The sequence below is a fragment of the Pristiophorus japonicus genome, chromosome 3 (assembly GCF_044704955.1).
Source record: "Pristiophorus japonicus isolate sPriJap1 chromosome 3, sPriJap1.hap1, whole genome shotgun sequence".
Lineage (NCBI taxonomy): Eukaryota > Metazoa > Chordata > Chondrichthyes > Pristiophoridae > Pristiophorus > Pristiophorus japonicus.
The window spans coordinates 43,919,006-43,945,096 of record NC_091979.1 but is presented as its reverse complement, the minus strand read 5'-3'; the positions used below and the strand labels follow the sequence as shown (position 1 = coordinate 43,945,096).

The 26,091-nt window shown below is 43.9% G+C and overlaps 1 protein-coding gene across 2 annotated transcripts in view; it reads right to left on the bottom strand.

The window, feature by feature from the left end:
* Positions 1-26,091, bottom strand: part of LOC139259717 (N-myc-interactor-like) — a 36,160-nt gene that overhangs the window by 9,759 nt on the left and 310 nt on the right. The window contains exons 2-8 of one of the 2 annotated variants that reach the window (XM_070875322.1): positions 23,822-23,873; positions 18,555-18,644; positions 16,276-16,434; positions 8,291-8,407; positions 5,084-5,258; positions 2,561-2,667; positions 2,127-2,313 (exon numbers count right to left, since the gene is read on the bottom strand). In XM_070875322.1, the coding sequence (XP_070731423.1) occupies positions 2,127-2,313; positions 2,561-2,667; positions 5,084-5,258; positions 8,291-8,407; positions 16,276-16,434; positions 18,555-18,644; positions 23,822-23,869 (883 nt within the window). In that variant the 5' untranslated portion in view covers positions 23,870-23,873. The remainder of the gene's footprint in view (positions 1-2,126; positions 2,314-2,560; positions 2,668-5,083; positions 5,259-8,290; positions 8,408-16,275; positions 16,435-18,554; positions 18,645-23,821; positions 23,874-26,091) is intronic. The other variant, XM_070875323.1, reaches the window with a different exon arrangement.

Sequence of the window (26,091 nt, the reverse complement as noted above, 5' to 3'; positions counted from 1 at the left end):
AATAAATTGCCTGGGGAAGCAGGAAAGGTTAAATTCAAGAGGAACTGTATAGAAATTTGGCAGCGAAAAAGATCGAGGAACGTGACTGTTAGAGTAGTGTACAGTATTTTTCAAACTTTGGACCAGCTAGGTGGACTATTATGGTCACTTCCAGTCATGCATTCCTATGTTTGTAAACTGAACTTATTTCACTACCAGTTGAACAATAAAGTCAAATCTGGCTCTGCTCCAAGTGCCCTTTAAATTATTATGGAAAAGAGAAATTGCAAATGTAGAAATCTGAAGCTTATGATTACAAAGGATTACACAGGATATACAGCACAGAAACAAGCCATTCGGCCCAACCAGTCCATGCTCCACTCCAGCCTCCTCCCGTCTTTCCTCATCTAACCCTGTCAGCATAACCCTCTATTCCCTTCTCCCTCAGATGCTAATCTAACTATCCCTTAAATGCATTTATACTATTCTCTCGTAGCGAGTTCCACATTCTCACCACTCTCTGGGTAAAGAAGTTTCTTCTGAATTACCTATTTGATTTCTTGGTGACTACCTTGTATTGATGGCCTCTAGTTTTGCTCTTCCCCACAAGTGGAAACACTCTCTCTGTATCCGCTCTGTCAACACCTTTCAGAATTTTAAAGACCTCTAATAGGTCACCCCTCAGAAAATTCTGGAAACATACCTCAGCCTCATCATCAATTTGATAAAGATAGGTTAATGCTTTGTGTATTTCCAGCATTTTCTCACCTCAAATTTAACTTATTTTGTTACATCTCTATCACAGCACTGGACGTCTGTTGAGTGCTGTGTGCTTTTTTATTTTACCATTACAGTAAATCGCAGATAGTCAGCAACAGAATTTATAATCTGAAGTTTATGAAGAAGGTAATTCTGATGAAAGGTCATTTGTCCTGAAACATTGGCCTTACCATTAACCCCTCATGATACCTGGGGGTGGGCGTTAATGGGAGGCGCAAACGCTCCGTATTTTCCCCCTTACTGTGTTACTGATGCAGCAGGAGCAAAGCTTGTCGTAGCAGGATATTGTGTTCAGTATCTTTTTATTGCTGCCACCATTGTTTTGCTAAGGGCAGTTTAACACTCGGGGACTGTCTTGTGATTCTCGGTCCCCCATCTCAAATGCTGCCTTTGAATTGTTGGGTCACCAAATACAGTCAGGCAACCAAACGACAGAAGTGTGGGAAGGACAGGATTCCTGCGATCTTTCATCGGTGCTCAATACATAAACTGAGACATGCGGTTCAATTATTGCTCATCTGGTCCATTAGCATTAGGACTGGGAAGTTTGTGATCAGAAGCTTTAAGTTGGCATGTTCTCACTGGAAAAGAGAAGGTTGAGCGGGGATATGATTGCTGCTTTTTGGTTTTAAATTTTCTTTTAAAGGGATTAGATCATGTCGAGCATGACAAGCTATTTCACCTTGCCCAGAGCAGTGGAACCAGAGGACACGGCCTGTGCTTGAACAAATCTCAGTGAGTGAGTGGTCAATCTATGGAGCGTGCTTCCTAGGGAGACAGTGGAAGCAGATGGTATTGATTCATTCAGATGCAAAATAAATAGCTTTATTTCAGAAAATAACATTTCGGAATATAGTATATGACATGTGTTTGGGAGGAAAAAGGTGACTTTAAATCTATGGTTCCCAAAGGTCTCCACCACTGTTTTCCTCATGCCATTTCGGAGTCTGTTGTAGGCTAATTGATAGCCATGATTAGTCAACATTCCGATTATCGTTGTATCGTGCCAGGTTGGTAAAAGGCGAACTAGATGGACCGTGGTCTATTCTCGTCTCGCAATTCCTATCCCCCAGTGTGAGTTCTGAACAACTATACACTGTCAGCTGCTTCAGTTTGCCTGCCGGGGTTTTGTATCTGCCCTGCAATTTAAATAGGGCAGATTCAGAACGCCGGCAGACTTTCAACTATTGAAAAACGTTCACATCAGGTAATTCTACACTAAAAATGTGCGCTGCGTCTCTCTTTGTCCCTGCCCATTTGTATTCCAAATGACCGTAAATTGCAGGGATTTATTTTAAACTCCTTCGGTCCTACCCTCTTGTGTATTTAACGATCAGCAATTGTGAACCTGAAAATATTTCACTTACCTCCTTTCTCGACAAATGTGACTATGGCAGTTCCAGATAAACAATCATAAATAATCTCCTCAACCTCCCCTCCGCCCTGACTAGGCTTCGAAAAGTTTATTTCCAACTTGTCTCTCATCTGTTCTTCTGGAAGAACATCTGGAATTTTGGAAACCTTGACCATCTTCCTGGAGATGTCAAGATGTATCTGAAAGAGTCAATAAAAATATTCCAAGTTAAGTTGTGAGACAGGGGGTGGATAAAGTAACTGTCCTTGACGCATGACAAATCAATGTGAGTGTGTCAGAAGTAATTGATTTTGTTCATTATATCTGAGCTGGTCTTAGAGATAGACTACAGAATGCTGCTCAAGTTATAAAATGTCATCCTTATTGGCCGGGATCTTTCATTACACTACATTCCCCGATATTCAGACATGGATTTCATTCATTTACCTCAAACTTTCTTGCTGTATCCAGTTTGATAGGTTGAACCTTCATGTTTAATTTCCCAGGATCCAGGTTTATCTGATGTTTGGATGCTTTTAGAATCTCATTAGCAACTTTAAGAAAAAGATTTAAAAAGAGAGTTAAATAAAGAAGGTGTCAGCTGAGCAGCTTCAAGCAGCAGTCAGATCAGGACTGAACAGAGAGGTAGGCCAGTGGTGGGAGGTGGAACCACAGGCTGAGATCTTTCCTTTCAGCGTTCCTGTCAATCGCTGGAAGCAAAGGTCAGGAAATTCCACATTTGCAGCCTGCGATTTACATACCGTTACAATTAAAAATGGAAATTCCAGTCCAGGAGTGTAGAAATACCCAATATTCGTGACCGATATGCACCAGGACTTCCCGCTTCATCGGCCTCGAAGTGTGGAGGCTGGAACGCCCAGTAACATGAGACGTACCAGCATCCTAAAAGGCATAAATGATATCTCCTTGGGAGGGGGAGATGACAAGAGATGGTGGAGGTTTCTGCCTGTGTGGAACAGCGGGTGTCCAAGATGTAGTTGCACTGGCCCCTGCCAGCCCCATGAAAATAAAGAGCCTTCTCTCTTACCTAACATAATCTGATGAGGTCAGCGCTGGAGGGTATCTAGCAGGCAGGATCTTGACGTAACTGCCGGGATCACTTCCCACAAGCAATTTTGACGGCTTATGTATATCCATAAAAACAGAGCTTGAAGGTTGGTCAAGAAAAGGGGAAAACACAGATACCAAAAATCCAGGGGCCAGATATATACCAGGAATTGCACCCACAAAAAACTTCCACCGCTGACCCTAGGGGGCGTACTGCGGCCAAGGCAAAGTTTCCACTCTGGATAACATTTGAGGTTGCCCTTGATATTAGGGGAACATCTCGATCGCCCATCCACTAAAGAGGTCAAAAAGAATGGCTGAAGATCACAGAGCTGGGGGAATATCACCGCCGCCCCACCCCCCACCACCAGAAAGAATGCCGCCATGGCCTCTCGGGCCCTTTTATAAAGGAGGAAGCATATTCACATTTTTTTTTGAGGGATCCAAGCCACAAGCCCACCCTGGACCAATGGTCCCCACAATGATTGTCGGACAGTGTTGTTAAGTTTCTACCAACCAAATGCTGGGTAAGTCAGAAGATCCTGGGCTTGACATCTGACAACAAGTTCCCGCCGCAGCCTGCCACTCCCCTTCAATGATGGCCATGTTTGGGGTGTGCAGAGGCTGTGCCGCCAACAGGCTATCTCGGATGTTTCCAAAGCAAGGCCGAAACCTGGCACATCAAGGTCCAGGCCTAGTTTCTAGCCCTTCCAGAGGACCTCCTTCAAAGTTACAAGTGTTGCAAAGTGTCAAGTATTAATTTGGGGATAACATAGAAACATGTTCTTGAGTCAGGCTGGGGAAAGACAGTTGCTGCATCTTTCAACTGGAATCTGTACAGTTTTAATGTTTTGTTTTTGTTCTAAGTCATCTTCTGTAATGTATGCACCTGTGAGTATGCGCACAGGTTTGTACAGTTGTTGCCGATCATCACCCCCGGCAACCAAATTTTAATTTGATATTATGTTTTAAAGTTTAATTTGTTTTAATTGCCGGTGTCCCCCTCCCCTTTTATAGGGGGCACTTGGAAAAAAAATTTGATTTTAGTGCCCAAAAAAAAACAAAAACACAAAAAAAAAGGGGAAAAAAAGGGCAGTTATAAGTGTCTGGAGTGCCCTCCAGATCGGGGGGCACTTGATTTAACTGTTTAATTTTGTTTTGCTACAAAAGAGTTGTACAGCTGTTGCCGAGAGGTGGGCACTGGAGGGACTGGAGTGCATCATCACCCCCGGCAACCAAATTCTAATTTGATTTCAGTTTCTGGTGAAAAAAGTTAATTTGATTAATTTGTCGGTTTTAGTGTCCCTTTAACAAGGGGGCACTTGATTCATAGGTTCAACAAAATAGTTGTAGAGCTGTGCATTGTGAGTGGTTTAGCCAGTCACGTGATGTTCACAAGGCTCAATAAAACCCCAGTCAGTTGGGTCTAGGTCTCCACAAAGAGGTATGAGAGTGTGAGCCTAGTGGATGAACTGGTAATGTGTAATGTGATTATTAACAAAGGTTTAACAAACCAACTAGTTCTTAATAGCAATGTGTTGCTATGAATTCTTAAGTGAAGTGCCCATGAAGCAAATAGATTATATCTTCAAAAAAAAGGAAAAAGTTGGGAGCAAGAAATAAATTGTATAATATAGTATTATATAGTATTACAACTGGTCAGGCTGAAAAACAGTAAAACAGTATCAATAAGCAACAAGGAAAAGCAACAAAGATGCACAGAAAGGCAAGTTTGTGTATGAAGATGCAGCAACCCCATTTTAAAATTATCTGCACTTCTCCTCAAAATAAAATGGCGCTCATATTCTTTTAGAATGTGCTTGCCATTTTGCTAGAAATAGCGACAGTACAACTGCGGATTTCCAGGATTTTCTGTTTTTAACCTTTGGATAGCTGTATTACCTTGTTCCTCTTCAAAAGTGATTAAGGCCTGTCCATTCTGAAGGAGCAGTGAAACTTTCGGAAGGATGGTGTAGCAGCACTTGATCTTCAGGAACTCGTCTCCCTCTTTATCTGTTGGCACACTTTCTTCAGACTTGGTAAACTTAATATTCTGCTCAGGCAACACTGCCTTAATCTGTATACAACATAGATGAACTTAAAAAATGAAAATCCCAACCATTTGAAAAAATATGTTTCTCCTGCATTTCTATGAGCTTAATTGTATTGAATATATTAAAAGACTGTAATATTTGCAGCCACAGCTTGAGAGAGATATGGGGGGCAGAAATTGGACCTCGTTGCATCTGTTTTACAGGCATAAAACGGGCACAAAACCAGCGCAAAAACGAGTCACAATTTTGGGAACCAACATCCTGTGCCCCAGGAATGCCTGAAAAACATCCGAGCCGAAATTGGTTCCGGTCATTTTGCTGGTGGCCACCTAAAACAGGCAATGGTCCCCTCGCATATGCTATTAAGGGCTCCAATAACTGTTTCAGGTCCCCGCAGAAAAACTGGGATAGGAATATAGGAACAGGAGTAGGCCAATCAGCCCCTCGACCCTGTTCCACCATTCAATGAGATGGCTGATCTGTGACCTAACTCCATATACCCACCGTTGCGCCATATTCCTTAATACCTTTGGTTAACAAAAATCTATCAATCTCAGATTTAAAATAAACAATTGATCGAACATCAATTGCCGTATGCGGATGAGTTTTCCAAACTTCTACCGTCCTTTGTGTGTAGAAGTGTTTCCTAATTTCACTCCTGAAAGATCTGGCTCTAATTTTTAGACTATGCCCCCGAGTGGAGCAGGTGTTGGGCCTGCTCCGCTCAGATTTCCCAGGCATGGATGAGGCCTAGCAAGGGCCGCCGCCAAAAAAGGTTAATTTTTTTTTTCATTCACAGGAAGCCAGGACAAGCAGGAGTGCACCTCCAGCTCCACAGCACTCTAACAGCCGCCGCCAGCCATGATTGGCCCCCCCCCCTTCCACTCTCCCTTCTCGAACTCCCCCGCCCCGCCCCCCCCCCCTCAACCTCGGCCAACCCTGTGCACCACCGCCGGCAAGGTAAATGGCTCGAAATTTAGAGATCGTCAAACTGCCTGTGCTGATGAGACAGCTGCTGGCAGCTCACCCAAATTATTGACATGAAACCCAAGGCCCAATTTCGGGGCTGGCTTTGGACCTACAAGTTGAAGCGCCTTCTGGGCCCGAAAATAGGCCCAGATGGAATAGTACCCCATAACTTATCAAACACTAATGAAATCAAGGGGCAATTTCCCGAGTATGTCCTGGCGCTGGGGAACTCGTCCTCTCAACAGAGCATTTCAAAAACTAGTGGGCAGCACATCTGCGATTTTCCGATATGTGCTGCTGGCAGTCAAGGCTCTTCACTACCTGCATGCACAGGAAAAGTCCCCCTCCCCCCGAGGAAGTATATGTATCACTTTTTATAATGTGATTTGCAGCAATGTCAAAAGTTTGACTCCCATGAACACAAACACAAAATACAAACGAATTGTGATAAATTGTTGCTTTTATATACCCTGTGAATAATGCTCACCCCATTCTGCCCACTTTGGGATCCAGCTTACAGCAAAAATGTTAATATTTGAGATACATCTTAGTATCAGTGTGTAACGTGCATAAAAATATATTCACGGCTGCATACAACAGTGATGGTTTGTTGGACTGCCACACTAAAGGCGCGTTAATTGATGAAAGTATCATTTAAAAAAGGATCCTAGGGAAATAGGTCCCAGAATTCTTCGAGCCAGAGAGGACAGAAAGCCCGATTTCCACATGGAATGGGTAAGGACCAGGATTTGGGGCAATGGGATTCCAGCCTGCTTACACTGGCCCTTTAAATGGGGACGGGGCAGGGGGTTGTATGCAGATTTTTTGTCTCCCCAGCACCCCCCACCCCCCGTGTCAAATGGACATACTCCAGAAAGTTCCATTCTTTACTCCCACCTTGGGCCTCGGCATACGTCACACCAGCCAAGAGCTGACGCAAGTCCCGCTGAGGCCTGTAAAAAGTCTCCAACCCTTTACTCGGGAAAGGTAATTGGTGCAGATAGATCCATTGGGAGCAGAAGAGTTGAAGAATAGGAGTTTCTTTTGGACCTCCCCAGGGCTCCTCTCTGCTGTCGGACTGGCACGGCACCACTCCCGACATTCCAGTTGTTGGTTCAATGCGGGCACCGGGGACGTGCTATTACAGGCGTGATGCGCACGACCCAGCCATGCAAATGACGGCAATCTTGGGATTTAGGACGGGGTCCCCGGCTTCGGGATAGATCAGGCGGGGTTCTGCTCTGCCGCACATTTGCGCTGATGGAGCAGACCCTCCCCCCCCACCCCTCCCTCTCCCCCTCCCCTCCCCCACAGACTTGTAGAGCCATAGACAAGTTTGTTGCATAAATTTACATGACCAATTGGTGACGCCATTACTTCGGCCTTGATTCTATAACCTCCTTTTCATCTACAATTCTGTACTGTTTCTAGCATCCTTCTGCGATTCTTTTAGAACCATAACTGGTTATTTGCCATGATAAGTGAGTTACACATTCACCTAAGAAGATGTGAAGAAACCCACTGCCCAGTTGATTCAACAAATTCACCCTTAGGTGCCAGTTTTGAACCCCTGCCTGTACTAAATAAGCTGTTCTCAATCAGATCATTGGTAAGAGGCAATGCAGTTGACTCCAACATTCCTGGATTAGGTTTGGGGAAAATAGCCACTATTTCAAATCCTGGGTCAAGATGCAATCGCCACTGCTGGTAGAATGTGTGGATGTCAGACGAGGACAGATTCAAGCTTGGCTGTTATATCAAATACCCTGCAACAGTCACAATTAACAGTCAGATGCTCGAGAGAGAGGTAACAAAAGAGGGAGAAGAAGATTGAGCGACAATAAAGATGTGACAGAGATTCCCTCTGTTCACTAACATTTACAATGGGAAGAAAAGACATGCCTCAGGGATAAGTAGGCAGTTCCTAATCGCTACATTAACTATAATTCCATCATTCTAGTGAGGTTATGGACAGTCAAATGGATAACTACAAGGTGTATTTAGACCTACTTAAAAAAATAGGAATTGTTGAGGAGTAAGGATGCTATTTTCCTTTCCCCCTAATGATACAAGTGGTAACAGTTACCTGGCACTTCGTCGACAGTAGGTCACAATGAGCTCGCTTCCTTTGGAGCTCATTTTCAAGTTGAAGCAATTTGTCTTTAAGTTTTGCACCGTTGTCCCATTTATCAGAGAGCTTCTCCTAATTATTAAAAAAATATATTTTTTAAATAATGTATGAATTGCAAATAAATCTTTTTTAACATGACTCAATTGAATAGTGATACTGTATTTCGACTCAAAATTCGCGATAAAAGATCCAAAGAATTGCTTAAAATTGATCTCCTGTAAACATGAGTGACAATCAATGCAGTTCTTTCTCTTTACCACAGTCGTATATTGGGCCAGCCAAAACTTAGACCCAACAAGCTGCAGTACTAAGTTTGACAAGTTAAAATGACCTCTATGATAGTCATATTAAATCTCCAGGAATATTCGATAAAATTTGATGGATTTGTTAACAAAAGGTCAATTATATGAGACTTGGATCCAGTCGACATTTCTGTATGGTGTACACGCTGGACCCTGATAAAACCATAGTAAGGAAGGATATTAGCTGGGATGATATGGAATCTGTATGGGTAGAGCTGCGGAACACCAAAGGGCAGAAAACGCTAGTGGGAGTTGTGTACAGAAGTAGTGATGTTGGGCACGGCATCAAACAGGAAATTAGGGATGCGTGCAATAAAGGTACAGCAGTTATCATGGGTGACTTTAATCTACATATAGATTGGGCTAACCAAACTGGTAGCAATACGGGTGGAGGAGGATTTCCTGGAGTGTATTAGGGATGGTTTTCTAGACCAATATGTCGAGGAACCAATTAGAGAGCTGGCCATCCTAGACTGGGTGTTGTGTAATGAGAGAGGATTAATTAGCAATCTTGTTGTGCGAGGCCCTTTGGGGAAGAGTGACCATAATATGGTCGAATTCTTCATTAAGATGGAGAGTGACACAGTTAATTCAGAGACTAGGGTCCTGAACTTAAAGAAAGGTAACTTCGATGGTATGAGACGTGAATTGGCTAGAATAGACTGTCGAATGATACTTAAAGGTTTGACGGTGGATAGGCAATGGCAGACATTTAAAGATCACATGGATGAACTTCAACAATTGTACATCCTTGTCTGGAGTAAAAATAAAACGGGGAAACGGGCTCAACCGTGGCTAACAAGGGAAATTAGGGATAGTGTTAAATCCAAGGAAGAGGCAAATAAATTGGCCAGAAAAAGCAGCAACCCTGAGGACTGGGAGAAATTTAGAATTCAGCAGAGGAGGACCAAGGGTTTAATTAGGAGGGGGAAAATGGAGTATGAGAGTTAGAGCTTCCAGGGAAAATAAAAAGTGACTGCAAAAGCTTCTATAGATATGTGAAGAGAAAAAGATTAGTGAAGATAAATGTAGGTCCCTTGCAGTCAGAATCAGGTGAATTTATAATGGGGAACAAAGAAATGGCAGACCAATTGAACAAATACTTTGGTTCTGTCTTCACTGAGGAAGACACAAATAACCTTCCAGAAATACCAGGAAACCGAGGGTCCAGCGAGAAGGAGGATCTAAAGGATATCCTTATTCGTCAGGAAATTGTGTTAGGGAAATTGATGGGATTGAAGGCCGATAAATCCCCAGGGCCTGATAGTCTGCATCCCAGAGTACTTCAGGAAGTGGCCCTAGAAATAGTGGATGCATTGGTAGTCATTTTCCAACATTCTATAGACTCTGAATCAGTTCCTATGGTTTGGAGGGTAGCTAATGTAGCACCACTTTTTAAAAAAGGAGGGAGAGAGAAAACAGGGAATTATGGACCGGTTAGCCTGACATCAGTAGTGGGGAAAATGTTGGAATCAATTATTAAAGATGTAATAGCAGCACATTTGGAAAACAGTGACAGGATCTGTCCAAGTCAGCATGGATTTATGAAAGGGAAATCATGCTTGACAAATCTTCTAGAATTTTTTTTGAGGACAAGGGAGACCCAGTGGATGTGGTGTATTTGGACTTTCAAAAGGTTTTTGACAAGGTCCCAAACAAGAGATTAGTGTGCAAAATTAAAGCACATGGTATTAGGGGTAATGTATTGACGTGGATAGAGAACTGGTTGGCAGACAGGAAGCAAAGAGTAGGAATAAATGGGTCCTTTTCAAAATGGCAGGCATGAATAGTGGGATACCGCAAGGTTCAGTGCTGGGACCCCAACTATTTACAATATACATTAATGATTTAGACAAAGAAATTGAATGTAATATCTCCAAGTTTGCAGATGACACTAAGCTGGGTGGCAGTGTGAACTGTGAGGAGGCTGCTAAGAGGCTGCAGGGTGACTTGGACAGGTTGGGTGAGTGGCCAAATGCATGGCAGATGCAGTATAAAGTGGATAAATGTGAGGTTATCCACTTTGGTGGCAAAAACAGGAAGGCAGAATATTATCTGAATTAGGAAAAGGGGAAGTGTAACGAGACCTGGGTGTCATGGTACATTAGTCATTGAAAGTTGGCATGCAGGTACAGCAGGCAGTGAAGAAGGCAAATGGCATGTTGGCCTCCATAGCGAGAGGATTTGAGTATAGGAGCAGGGAGGTCTTACTGCAGTTGTACAGGGTCTTGGTGAGGCCACACCTTGAATATTATGTACAGTTTTGGTCTCCTAATTTGAGGAAGGACATTCTTGCTACTGAGGGAGGGCAGCGAAGATTCACCAGACTGATTTCCAGGATGGCAGGACTGACATATGAAGAAAGACTGGATCGACTAGGCTTATAATCACTGGAATTTAGAAGAATGAGAGGGGAATCTCATAGAAACATAAAATTCTGACAGGATTGGACAGGTTAGATGCAGGAAGAATGTTCCCGATGTTGCAGAAGTCCAGAACAAGGGGTCACAGTCCAAGGATAAGGGGTAAGCCATTTAGGACCGAGATGTGGAGAAACTTCTTCACTCGGAGAATTGTGAACCTGTGGAATTTTCTACCTCAGAAAGTTGTTGATGCCAGTTCGTTAAATATATTCAAAAGGGAGTTAGATGTGGCCCTTACGGCTAAAAGGATCAAGATGTATGGAGAGAAAGCAGGAATGGGGTAGTGATGTTGCGTGACCAGCCATGATCATATTGAATGGTGGTGCAGGCTCGAAGGGCCGAATGGCCTACTCCTGCACCTATTTTCTATGTTTCTATGTAAAACCACATAGGCAGAACTGGATCCTTTTCATCAGCTGGGTGTCTGACACATACGGAAAGCCATCACCACGTTGAAGAGCCTCCAAATCAACTTATTGGGCCTGAAATTCCGGCCTCCCCGGGTCAGTACGGAATATGTACGGACCCGAGAAGGCATCGCAAAAACCGGATTTTGGCACGCCGAAAACCGGCTTTTCCAATCTGTTAAACTCCGGCTTGACAGATTGCACGCATCTCGGCAGCAAGGACATTCGTATGGGCAAGATTGTGGTATTTGCCCATCTCTTGCCCTGCGAATGTCCTTAAAACTCCTGCACCTGGTAAAAGCAGGCACATAGCCTACTTTTACCAGCAGGAGTTTTAAAACATATAAAAATAAAATGTAAAAACACATTTTAATATTAAAAAGCCTGCCACTAAGATAATTACAAAACTTAAAAAAAAACAGAAAAATATATTTTTTTTCTAACACAATTATTAACTTTAATTTCAATTAATTTTAATTATGTGAGGTGTGTTTTTTATTTTTTATGTTGTGTTTAGTGTGTTTGTTTTTTTTTCTCATTAATAGCAATGATAACTCGTAGATATGGAATTTTCATTGCTATTAATGGGAATACTGTACCTGATTGGTCCGTGATTGCACCTTCTGCGCTTGAACCGCGAGGACGGGAGCGCAGCTTCAAAGCGTGGGAAGAGAAGGCCTCCCCACCGGAATCGCAGGCGCCTCCGGGACCACCAGGTGATGTCGTTAAAATTCTCCGGTCGGAGGCGTTTGTCCAAAAGAAGCCTCCGACCGGAATTTCGGGCCCAATGTGAAATCCACACAGGTAGCTTCTGTTTGCCCAACGTAGAGTACATAGGAGCACACCCTGCTAACAAAGCCCCGAGAGTCTAGACACAGAGGAGCAGAACCAAAGTTTCGGAACTCCAAGTGTGCGAGGCAATGCGTCTGGAGTTTAACCAGCTAACAGTGCACAGCCTACCAACATCATGGGCCGCCCCGACCTGTGACAGAACACCACCGCAGGTCGGGGCTATAAACAGAGCTGGAGTGCCAGGCTCTGGAACATCATGGGCCGCCCCGACCTGTGAGAGAACACCACCGCAGGTCGGGGCTATAAACAGAGCTGGAGTGCCAGGCTCTGGAACATCATGGGCCGCCCCGACCTGTGAGAGAACACCACCGCAGGTCGGGGCTATAAACAGAGCTGGAGTGCCAGGCTCTGGAACATCATGGGCTGCCCCGACCTGTGTGAGAACACCACCGCAGGTCGGGACTATAAACAGAGCTGGAGTGCCAGGCTCTGGAACATCATGGGCCGCCCCGACCTGTGTGAGAACAGCACCGCAGGTCGGGGCTTTAGAGCTGGAGCGCCAGGCTCTGGAACATCGTGGTGGAGGTGCGGCGAATGAGGGTACTGGGCCCAGAAGAGCCGAGGGCCCAGGGTCAGCATGGACCTGCCCATACTGCGGTATGTGTGCACACTAGGTCCATGCAGCAGAGCAGGCCTCCAGTCATCCTGGTTAACCCTTGTCACTGGATAAAGGCCTAGCTCTGTCAAGTCCGTGTGGTGGCTGATGTGCAACGGTCACCACACGTTAAAAACATCCACGCACAGGCATCTTCCACCCCCTCAATTGGAGTTCAGGACTGGAACATCGGGTCCTTCATTGAAACATCTGTGAACTCTCGTGGAAGCAAGTCATCCTCGTTCGAGGGACCGCCTATGATGATGACCAGCATAGAATTATTTGGAGTTGAAACGGGCAGAATCCTGGCTCCCAGTGATATGCCTATTTGTCCTCATTCTATCAGCAAACCAGGCTGGCTGGTCACTCATCAACAGTTCTCTGGGGTACTGTGGACCTGCCTGGCTGAGCTATTGGCTCACAGTCTGACACAGAGGATTGACTTGGTTCCCAACTTCCACTGCTACCTGTTCACCCTAGAGCTGCCTTGATTCCAAAGAGATACCATCCATCTCTCGCTCTCCCTCCCTGTCCCTACCAGCACTGTCCTTGATATTTCTTGCCCCCCCACTCAAGCAGGGAATGTGATCAACTGCTCTGTCCTCAATCTATCGCATGCAAATGATTGATGACAATGTGATGGGACCGGAATCTACCCAATTTGTGCCACATAAGTGCGAGGCAATGACTATCTCCAACAAGAGAGAGTCTAACCACTGCCCCTTGGCATTCAACGGCCATTACTACTGCCGAATCCCCCAACACCAACATCTTGGGGAGTCACCATTGACCATAAACTGAATTGGACCAGCCACATAAATACCGTGGCTACTAGAGTGGGTCAGAGGCTGGGTATTCTGCTGCGAGTGTCTCACCTCCTGACTCCCCAAAGCATTTCCACCATCTACAAGGCACAAGTCAGGAGTGTGATGGAATACTCTCCACTTGCCTGGATGAGTGCAGCTCCAACAACACTCAAGAAACTCAACACCATCCAGGACAAAGAGCCCGCTTGATTGGCACCCCATCCAACACCTTAAACATTCGCTCCCTCCACCACTGGCGCACCGTGGCTGCAGTGTGTACCATGTACAAGATGCACTGCAGCAACTTGGCAAGGCCTCTTCGGCAGCACCTCCAAAATCCGCGGCGTCTACCACCTAGAAAGACAAGGGCAGCAGGCGCATGGAAACACCATCACATGCAAGTTCCCCTCAAAGGTACACACCATCTTGACTTGGAAATATATCGCCATTCCTTCACTGTCGCTGGGTCAAAATCCTGGAACTCCCTCCCTAACAGCACCCTCACCACACGGACTGCAGCGGTTCAAGGTGGCGGCTCACCACCACATTCTCGAGGGCAATTAGGATGTGCAATGAATGCTGGCCTTGCCAGCAATGTCCACGCCAGCAATGTCCACATCCCAGGAACGAATAAAAAAAAATTAATGGAAGGCTTGCTGAGTGTCCTTTCAGAGGTATAAGGCCCGGTAATGGCCACCTTTACTTCTCTTGTGGCCCCAACCACTCACCCAATGAAAGGCACTGGCCCAGTCCAAGGCCTGAAAGAAAAATTATTAGCAGATCTTCAAGGCGCTAAACATTTAAATCCTTGTCTAATACTGCAGCAGGTGAGATTGCACTGATAAATGTTACAGTCTGGCAGCAGTAGACTCCCTCTTGATGGCGATGATCCTGTGGGACCTCACCCTGCAGAACCAATGGCCGGAATTTTCTCGTTAAAAAGACGAATGGGTTTGGAGCATGGGGGCAGTTAGATTGTTACAAAATGTGCACCCGACCTGATCCCGCCTCCAACCAGCCCACTTCTGGTTTTCCTGGAGGTGGGATGGGGGGGCGGGCGTCCAACCGGCTTCCAGCGGGCGGAATCTCAATCTAAATATTGTAATGAGGCTGGGGGCCTCTATTTTCCCCTCCATTTTGAATTTAACTGCTGGGGGACGGATTTCACACAATTCGTGAAACCCGGCATTTAAACCAACTGGATTCGAGAGGTAAGTGGCTTTATACTTGTCTTAGGGTTGTCTTATGAAGAAAAATTGAGCAGGTTGGGCCTATACTCAGTGGAGTTAAGAATGAGAGGTGATCTTATTGGAACGTATAAGATTCTGAGGGGGTAGATGCAGAGAGGATGTTTCCACTCATGGGGGAATCTAGAACTAGGGGGCATAGTTTCAGAATAACGGGTCACCCATTTAGTACAGAAATGAGGAGAAATTTCTTCTCTCAAAAGGGTCATGAATCTTTGAAATTCTCTAGCCCAGAGAGCTGTGGAGGATGGGTCATTGAATTAATTTAAGTTGGAGATAGACAGATTTTTGAATGATAAGGAAGTGAAGGGTTATGGGAAGCGGGGGAAGTGGAATTGAGCCAAGATCAGATCAGCCATGATCATATTGAATTGCGGAGCAGGCTCGAGGGGCTAAATGGCCTACTCCTGCTCCTATTTCTTCTGTTCTTATCCTTATTGACTCGATCCACGGTCTCTACCTAACCCACCCCCATGATCCGAGACCCCGCTGCAAGGCCCAGGCCAATCCTCCCCACAACGATGATGAGGAGGCCGGCCACGATCCTTTGATGGCCGGCACCGATCCTCCGGCACCCCTACTGATCCTCCGCTCCCGCCTGATCCCTGGCCACCAACCCCTGTGATCCTCAACCACCCCGATCCCCTGTTTATCTTGCAACCGCCCGCCCCCCCCCCTCCCCAATGCTGATCCACTCTCCTCCTTCCTGATTGCTGACCCCTCTCCCGCCAATCCCCGACCCACAACCAGTCGATTGCCGACCCACTCCCCCCTCCCCGATTGCCAAAGCCCCCTCCAGCCAATCCCCGACTCCCACCCCCAGACCAACCTCTCGCCACTGAGGCCTACCCGCCTGCAGCCAGTCCAACTCTCAAGCTGGCTGGCTGTGGGCAGGAAGCCAAGGCCTCACATTCAAATTAGGCCCTGCTGGTAAAATCAACAGGGTCTGCAGGAAACCTGGCCTCCCCGTCTGCCTCGGACCCACTCAACCTCCCCCAACTCGCCTCCCTGAAGGAAATTGCGGCCAATGACTCACCACCTAGGAAAATGGGCTGGGGTCACAGTGGGGTCCGACCCTGATCTTCGTCTGGTGGCTAACCCACCCCAAAGAAAATTCAGGCCTCGATATGTGCGTACACTTTTTTTGTAGGCATTAAACCTATTTAAACAGGTTATTGCCTAATAATAACACACACAGGAATGTAATATGAGTGGTTAAATATTCATATCTGAAATTTGTCCATCAGGCTTTCTAGCCTTAAGATTGTGTCTGAAAAAACAAATTTCCATTCAAAAATCACTTCTAACCTTGAAGGACTGCTCTGCCTTTACATATTTGGCCTGGAGCCTCTCCTGTTCATTATTCAGCTGGGAAAGTTGATTAAAACGCTCCTTCTTCCTCGCATCTGCATCCAGTTTTTCACAAATTAGATCAGATTTTTCCTTTTCCAACTTGTCTACTTTACTCTAATAAAAAAGACAAGACAGAATAGTAACTTCTGAAGCGCCAATAAATCTATGACAATTTTTGAAAGAATATATAATGAAATCCATTTTTCAGAACTTCTATGATTAATTATCCATTGAATGGCTGAAACTGCATTATTTTCTCAATTTTTCTCAGCTGAAATTAACAGAAGAATATTTCACCCCATTAAAGTAGCCTGGGTGAAGTGAGTGCACAATTAACATCACAGGGACTACTGTCCAGAGGAGCAATAACCACATTTTACAGATGAGGTGTTGTTCAGGAGGCTCCAGTACAATGAGATGCATCTGTTGACCATAAAGAGAAAACAACCTGACAAGCAAGCTGTCTGAGATCCACTGGAACTTCTCTGAGGACACAGTGGTCAATGTTTACAAATGTCGATCCCCTTTTATCTGCACAATTTCTTCCAATAACTTCTCGGACTTCTTCCCAGTATTATTGGAGGATTGGACAAGTTCAGTATGTAAAATCACCCTATGCTCTTCAGTTCAGCCAAGCAAGAAAGGACTTCACATTGGGTTGTTTTTCATCCTCAGTGGTTAGTAGAGGTGCATCATGTTTCCATTCATTAGGTGGAAAGCTCATTGTGAGCCTCAATCTCCACTTTCAACCACAAGCAGAATATCTGCATTTCAGAGAGGGAAGGCCTTTGAGGACCAGGCCAGAATTCTGAAATGTCTATACGTTATAGGATGTAAAGATATTCTTACAGAAAATGTCTGAATGGAGTATTTTTATACAAAGTTCCACCACCGTTATTTTTCATGTATACAAAAACTGCCACAATAACCTTATTAATAAAGTTACATTTTTACCATGTAGGTCTACTATATCAGGTCTTCTCTTTGCTAGGCTACTCTTTGACGTTACTGGTAGAAAGAATTGTAGCGAGGGTCCACTGAGATCAATTAGACTGGGGCTTAGGAGTGGCATGAGAACTAATTTGGAGTGAGTTGACCCTGGGAAACCAGAGAAGCGAGTCAGTCACATGTTTGCCAGGGTTTTCTGGTTCCAGATTAACTCACAGGCTGGATCCCAAGTCATGGTTTGCATATCTTTAAAACTAGTTGCTCAAGGGTGCTCTCCAAGTGACATTAGGGAGTGGCCCAGCAGAAGAATTGCACAGAAGATAAAAAATTATTATAAAGGTTACACAGATGGAACACACCTCAGGGATCAGATGGCTACGAAACCAGTCAAACACTTAATTGAATTGTACTCTATCCGTACTCCCATTCTCACCACCACAAATAATGCACTATTAACTGTTCTGGTTTTGTTATCATCACATGACTGGGTTGAAATCATAGGGACGATGAGAATTTTTTAATGCAGTGAGTTGTTATGATCTTGAATACACTGCCTGAAAGGGTAGTGGAAGCAGATTCAATAGTAATTTTCAAAAATGAATTGGATAAATACTTGAAAAGGAATAATTTTCAAGGCTATGTGGAAAGAGCAGGTGAGTGGGGCTAGCTTGATGGACTGAATGGCTGCCTGCTGTGCTGTAAGATTCTATATTGTGAGATATTAGTAACCAATGTATTATTATGTTCATATATGAACATTCTTTGTCAGACATTATTTATTTTTAAAGGGGCTAATAATTTCACATAATCACATTAGCGTATTTTTTTTAACCGATATTGCACAACACAATTTCACTTCATAGGGGTAGCTCATAAAAGAGTCCAACTAATTCAAATTGGAACCGGTATTATTTTTTTAATTGCTTGTGTATAACAGTACTATTAATAAGTGCATTAAATTGTGGCGAGTCAAGTGCGCTCATAAGAGAAATTCACTTTTTTAACTTAAATGCGATGAGTAAAAGTCTCAGTTGCATTTATGCGTAATCAGTTGTGACTACAAGTTCACAACAAATGGATAAAATGGGTCAAAATTTATCTGATCTTTGTTGGAGAGCCTGAAACCTGCTCATGATTCCAAAGTCCAATGTCCCCTTCCAACCATTAATGTTGCACCACTGGTTCCCATTGAGTTGTTCTTGTGATTGCATGGAGCTCAATCTACAACCACAGCAGGATAAGGCCAGATGGTCAAATTACAGGAGCTGCTGACAGATATGCTGTACCTGCCACATCGTTAACTCTTTGTTTGCTTCTTGAAGTTCTTCTGAAAGATTCCCATTGTTCTGACAATTAGTTTGAATAATTTCAAATTCCTGAAAGACCAACCAGAGAAACATTAGTGAGAGACAGAGTTCTGATGAAGGGTTACACCCAAAACATTAATGTATCTTTCTCCTTCAGCTATTGATAACCAATACTTTCTGTTTATATTTTAAACAGGAATTTTAAGCAGGAATTTGGGTGTCCCTGTACATGAATCACAAAAGGTTAACATGCAGATACAGCAAGGAATTAGGAAGTCAAATGGTATGTTAAACTCCAACCCCCTTGCAAAAAAGGCTAAGAGTCAAAAAGTCTTGCTGCAATTTTATAGTACTTTGGTGAGACCACATCAGTTGTGTACAGTTTTGGTCTCCTTAACTAAGGAAGGATGTAATTGCCTAAGAGGGTGTGCAACAAAGGTTCACCAGACAGATTCCTGGAATGAGAGAGGGTTGGTTGTCCTATGAGGAGAGATGAGTGGAATGGGCCTTTCTTCTCTGGAGTTTAGAAGAATGAGAGGTGATTTCACTGAAACACAACATTCTTAGAGGGCTTGACAGGGTAGATGCTGAGAGGCTCTTTCCCCTGGCTGGAGAATCTACAACTAGAGGTCAGCCTCAGGATAAGGGTCAGCCATTTAAGCCTGTGTTTGCACTAGAAAGGGTACAGAGGAGATTTACAAATATGTTGTCTGGACTAGAGAATTTTAGCTACAAGAAAAGCTTGGATAGGCTGGGGTTGTTTTCTTTGGAAATGAGGAGACTGAGGGGAAACTTAATTGAGGTGTATAAAATTATGAGGGGCCTAGATAGAATGGATAGGATGGACCTACTTCCCTTAGCAGAGAGGTCAATAACCAGGGGGCATTGATTTAAAGTAATTGGTATAAGAATTAGAGGGGAATGGAGGGGAGCTTTTTTCACCCAGAGTGGTAGGGGTCGGAACTCACTGCCTGAAATGTGGTGGAGGGGGAAACCTTCATCAAATTTAAAAATGACTTGGAATATGCACTTGAAGTGCCGTAACCTACAGGGCTACGGACCAAGAGCTGGAAAGTGGGATTAGGCTGGTAGCTCTTTTTTGGCCAGCACAGACACGAAGAGCCAAATAGCCTCCTTCTGTGCCATCAGTTTCTAGGATTCTATGACTGAGATGAGGAGAAATTTATTCACTCAGAGGGTTGTGAACCTTTGGAATTCTCCACCCAAGAAGGCTATGGATGCTCAGTTGTTGAGTATATTGATGCTTGAGATTGATATGATTTTTGGGCACTAAGGGAATCAAGAGATATGAGGATCGGGCAGGAAAGTGTAGTTGATGTACAAGTTCAATAGCGGAGCAGGCTCATGGGACCGTATGAACTAATTTTTATGTATTTATGTTCTCATGTCACCTCGGGTTCTTTTGTCAATCACCTTAAATCTGTGCCCTCTTGTTACTGATTGGAACCAGTTTCTTTTTATTTACTCTATCTAAACCCTTCATGATTTTAAATATCTCTATTAAATCTCCTCTTAGCCTTCGCTGATTCAAGAACAACCACAGCATCTCCTGTCTATCTATGTAACTATAATCCCTCATTCCTGGAACCATTCTGGTAAATCGCTTCAGTATCCTCTACTAAGCCTTCATGTCCTTCCTAAAGTGTGGTGCCCAGAATTTGACACAATACTCCAGCTAGGACCAAACTAGTGTTTTTTTTAATAGGTTTAGCATAACTTCCTGGCTTTTTGTACTCTATGCCTCTATTTATAAAGCCCAGGATTCCATGCTTTACAAACTGCTTTGTTAACCTGTGCTGCCACCTTCAAAGATTTGTGCACAAACACCCCAAGGTTTCTGTCTTCTTGCACCCCCTTTAAAATTGTATTATTTAGTTTATAATGCCTCTCTTTGTTCTTCCTATAAAAATGTGTCACCTCACTCTTTTCTGTGTTAAATTTCATCTGCCATGTGTCTACTTATTCCACCAGCCTATGTCTTCTTGAGGGCTATTACTATCTTTCTCGCTGTTTACGACACTTCCAAGTTTCGTGTCATCTGCAAATTTCAAAATTGTGCCCTGTACCCCAAAGTTCAAGTCATTAATGTATATCAAAAACAGCAGTGGTCCTCGTATTGAACCCTGGGGAACGCCACTGTATACCTCCCTCCAGTCCAAAAATCAGCCATTGACCACAACTCTTTTGTATCCCTTAGTCAATGTTGCACTCGTGCTGTGACTTACAGAAGAACATAAGAAATAGGAGCAGGAGTAGGCCATACGGTCCCTCGAGCCTGCTCCGCCATTCAATAAGATCATGGCTGATCTGATCATGGACTCAGCTCCACTTCCCTGCCCGCTCCCCATAACCCCTTATCGTTTAAGAAACTGTCTATTTCTGTCTTAAATTTATTCAATGTCCCAGGTCCACAGATTTACAACCCTCGAAGAGAAGAAATTTCTCCTCATCTCAATTTTAAACGGGCGGCCCCTTATTCTAAGATCATGCCCTCTAGTTCTAGATTCACCCATCAGTGGAAACATCCTCTCTGCATCCACCTTGCCAAGCCCCCTCATAATCTTATACATTTCGATAAGATCACCTCTCATTCTTCTGAATTCCAATGAGTAGAGGCCCAACCTACTCAACCTTTCCTCATAAATTAACCCCCTCATCTCCGGAATCAACCTAGTGAACCTTCTCTGAATGCCTCCAAAACAAGTATATCCAAAACAAGTGACCATAACATTGTAGAATTCTTTGTTAAGATGGAGTGACACAGTTAATTCAGAAACTAGGGTCCTGAACTTAAGGAAAGTTAACTTCGATGGTTTGAGACGTGAATTGGCTAGAATAGATTGGCAAATGATACTTAAAGGGTTGACGGTGGATGGGCAATGGCAAACATTTAAAGATCACATGGATGAACTTCAGCAATTGTACATCCCTGCCTGGAGTAAAAATAAAACGGGGAAGGTGGCTCAACTGTGGCTAAAAAGGAAAATTAAGAATAGTGTTAAATCCAAGGAAGAGGCATATAAATTGGCCAGAAAAAGCAACAAACCTAAGGACTGGGAGAAATTTAGAATTCAGCAGAGGAGGACAAAGGATTTAATTAAGAGGGGGAAAATAGAGTATGAGAAGAAACTTGCTGGGAACATAAAAACTGACTGCAAAAGCTTCTATAGATATGTGAAGAGAAAAAGATTAGTGAAGACAAACGTAGGGCCCCTGCAGTAGGATTCAGGTGAATTTATAATGGGGAACAAAGAAATGGCAGACCAACTGAACAAATACTTTGGTCTGTCTTCACGAAGGAAGACACAAATAACCTTCCGGAACTACTAGGAGACCAAGGATCTAGTGAGAAGGAGTAACTGAAGGAAATCCTTATCAGTCAGGAAATTGTGTTCGGGAAATTGATGGGATTGAAGGCGATAAATCCCCAGGGCCTGATAGTCTGCATCCCAGAGTACTTAAGGAAGTGGCCCTAGGAATAGTGGATGCATTGGTGATCATTTTCCAACAGTCTATCAACTCTGGATCAGTTCCAATTACTGGAGGGTAGCTAATGTAACACCACTTTTAAAAAAAGGGAGGGAGAGAGAAAGCGGGTAATTATAGACTAGTTAGCCTGACATCAGTAGTGGGGAAAATGTTGGAATCAATTATAAAGGATGAAATAGCAGCGCATTTGGAAAGCAGTGACAGGATCGGTCCAAGTCAGCATGAATTTATGAAGGGGAAATCGTGCTGGACAAATCTTCTGGAATTGTTTGAGGATGTAACTAGTAGAATGGACAAGAGAGAACCAGTGGATGTGGTGTATTTGGACTTTCAAAAGGCTTTTGACAAGGTCCCACACAAGAGATTGATGTGCAAAATCAAAGCACATGGTATTGTGGGTAATATACTGACAGAATAGAGAACTGGTTGGCAGACAGGAAGCAGAGAGTCGGGATAAATGGGTCCTTTTCAGAATGGCAGGCAGTGACTAGTGGAGTATCACAGGACTCAGTACTGGGACCCCAGCTCTTTACAATATACATCAATGATTTGGATGAAAGAATTGAGTGTAATATCTCCAAGTTTGCAGATGACACTAAACTGGGTGATGATGTGAGCTGTGAGGGGTCGCTCGGAGGCTGCAGGGTGACTTGGACAGGTTAAGTGAGTGGGAAAATGCATGGCAGATGCAGTATAATGTGAATAAATGTGAGGTTATCCACTTTGGGGGCAAAAACGTGAAGTCAGATTATCTTCTGAATGGCGGCAGATTAGGAAAAGGTGAGGTGCAACAAGACCTAGGTGTCATGGTTCATCAGTCATTGAAAGCTGGCGTACAGGTACAGCAGGCGGTGAAGGCGGCAAATGGTATGTTGGCCTTCATAGCTAGGGGATTTGAGTATAGGAGCAGGGAGGTCTTACTGCAGTTGTACAGGGCCTTGGTGAGGCCTCACCTGGAATATTGTGTTCAGTTTTGGTCTCCTAATCTGAGGAAGGACGTTCTCACTATTGAGGGAGTGCAGCTAAGGTTCACCAGACTGATTCCCGGGATGGCAAGACTGACATATGAGGAGAGATTGGATCAACTGGACCTTTATACATTGGAGTTAAGAAGGATGAGAGGGGATCTCATAGAAACATATAAGATTCTGACCGGACGGGACAGGTTAGATGCGGGAAGAATGTTCCCAATATTGGGGAAGCCCAGAACCAGGGGACACAGTCTTAGGATAAGGGGTAAGCCATTTAGGACTGAGATGAGGAGAAACTTCTTCACTCAGAGAGTTGTTAACCTGTGGAATTCCCTGCCACAGAGAGTTGTTGATGCCAGTTCATTGGATATATTCAAGAGGGAGTTAGCTATGGCCCTTACGGCTAAGGGGATCAAGGGGTATGGAGAGAAAGCAGGAAAGGGGTACTGAGGTGAATGATCAGCCATGATCTTATTGAATGGTGGTGCAGGCTTGAAGGGTCGAATGGCCTACTCCTGCACCTATTTTCTATGTTTCTATCCTTTCGTAAATATGGAAACCAAAACTGCACGTTTTGTGCAAAACTGCAAACATGACTTGCCCCTTTAATCCCATGGGCTTCAATTTCTGTTCTGATTTCTTTGCGTTGTGCTTAAAAAAGTTGATGTATAAGTAATCTGAATGTATGCAAATCTTGCAAAGAGTTGGGCTTTTGATTCCATGGAACTAGATTTAACACCATACATTTTTGGATAACATACTTACAGAATGTGTGTGCACAGATAGAGGCTGGGCTTGGTCATGCTGACTCATATCTCTGTTCATCAAAGAGATAACAAAATTAATTTACATAAATATTAATTGCATTTCTTATACAGAGCAAGTGTGATATGATATGATGTTAGAATTATGCTTCCGAGGGGAAACATGTTACCAGTAGGTTAAGCAATGGCCTTTCAGCTCTGGGATTGGGGTTCAAATTGAGCCTTGGCTGGAAAGAATAATTCTGTCTATGTGGAACTAGTTTGGACATCCACCAACTGACAATGATATCTAACCTCTGGTGGAAACTATGGTCAAGATGAGAATTTGGCCAGGACTAGGCTCAGCTGCCATGTCCTCAAATTTATCACTAGGGAAAGGGAATACACAATAAATGGTAAGACATTGAGAAGTGTGGAGGAACAGAGAGACCTTGGAGTGCATGTCCACAGATCCCTGAAGGTAGCAGGTAGATAAGGTGGTTAAGAAGGCATACGGATACTTGCCTTTGTTAGCCGACGCATAGAATATAAGAGCAAGGAAGTTATGTTGAAGTGCATAAAACACTAGTTACTAGAGTACTGCGTGCAGTTCTGGTCACCACATTACAGGAAAGATGTGATTGTACTAGCGAGGGTGTAGAGGAGATATACGAGGATATTACCTGGACTGGAGAATTTTAGCTATGCGGAAAGATTGGATAGGCTGGCGTTGTTTTCTTTGGAACAGATGAGGCTATGGGGAGACCCAATTGCGGTGTCTCAAATTATGAGGGGCCTAGATAGATTGGATAGGAAGGATCTATTTCCCTTAAACAAGATTCGTATAAGAACGTATAAGATTCTGAGGGGGCTTGACAGGGTAGATGCAGAGAGGATGTTTTCCCGAGTGGGGGAATCTAGAACTAGGGGGCATAGTTTCAGAATGAGGGGTCACCTATTCAAAATGGAAATGAGGAAGAATTTCTTCTCTCAGAGAGGGTCGTGAATCTTACGAATTTTCTACTCCAGAGAGCTGTGGAGGCTGGGTCATTGAATATATTTAAGACAGATTTTTGAAAGATAAGGGTGTAAAGGGTTATGGGGAGCGGGCAGGGAAGTGGAGTTGAGGCCATCATCGGATCAGCCATGATCTTATTGAATGGCGGAGCAGGCTCAAGGGGCCAAATGGCCTACTCCTACTCCTATTTCTTATGTTCTTAGCAGAGGGGTTAATAGCCAGGGGGCATAGATTTAAAGTAGGAGGTTTAGAGGGGATTTGAGAAGAATATTTTTTCACACTCAGGGTGGCGGGGGTCTAAAAGGGTGGTAGAGGCAGAAACCCACATAGCATTTAAAAAGTAGTTGGATATGTATTGAAGTGCCAACCTACAAGGCTAGGGATCAAGAGCTAGAAAGTGGAATTAGGCTGGATAGCTCTTTGTCGGCCGGCACGGACACGATGGATCGATTGGCCTCCTTCTGTGCTGTAAATTTCTAGTCCTGGTCAAGGCTCATTCATGGTCATTTACTCGTTGGAGTTCAGAAAGATGAGGGAGGTTCTTATAGAAACATTTAAAATAATGAAAAGGATAGACAAGATAGAGGCAGAGAGGTTTTTTCCACTGGTCAGGGAGACTAGAACTAGGGGGCACAACCTCAAAATACGGGGGAGCCAATTTAAAACCGAGTTGAGAAGGAATTTCTTCTCCCAAAGGGTTGTGAATCTGTGGAATTCTCTGCCCAAGGAAGCAGTTGAGGCTAGCTCATTGAATGTATTCAAGTCACAGATAGATAGATTTTTAACCAATAAGGGAATTAAGGGTTACTGGGAGCAGGCAGGTAAGTGGAGCTGAGTCCACGGCCAGATCAGCCATGATCTTGTTGAATGGCGGAGCAGGCTCGAGGGGCTAGATGGCCTACTCCTGTTCCTAATTCTTATGTTCTTATGTCATGGCCACATGAGCGAGGTACCAGTGGGCTAGCAGAACCATGAAGGAAAGCCGCAAACCTCCGACTTGACATCTAATCACATGCATAAGGGCGTGAAATATTTTATTATTATTATAATGAAGATCAACCCGTTTATCTGGCATCAAACTATAACCAAACACCTTACAACCCAGAAAGTGTTAAAATATCGTTATTTTTAAAACATATATAAAAAAACCCACAAAAACATCGAAAATACAAGGAAGCGCGCTGTGCGTTCAAAATCGAAAGTAACCTCTTGAGTTGTTTTTAAAGATTTAAGACGTCAAATGATCTTCAAATATAAACACCTCGCGTAATAAT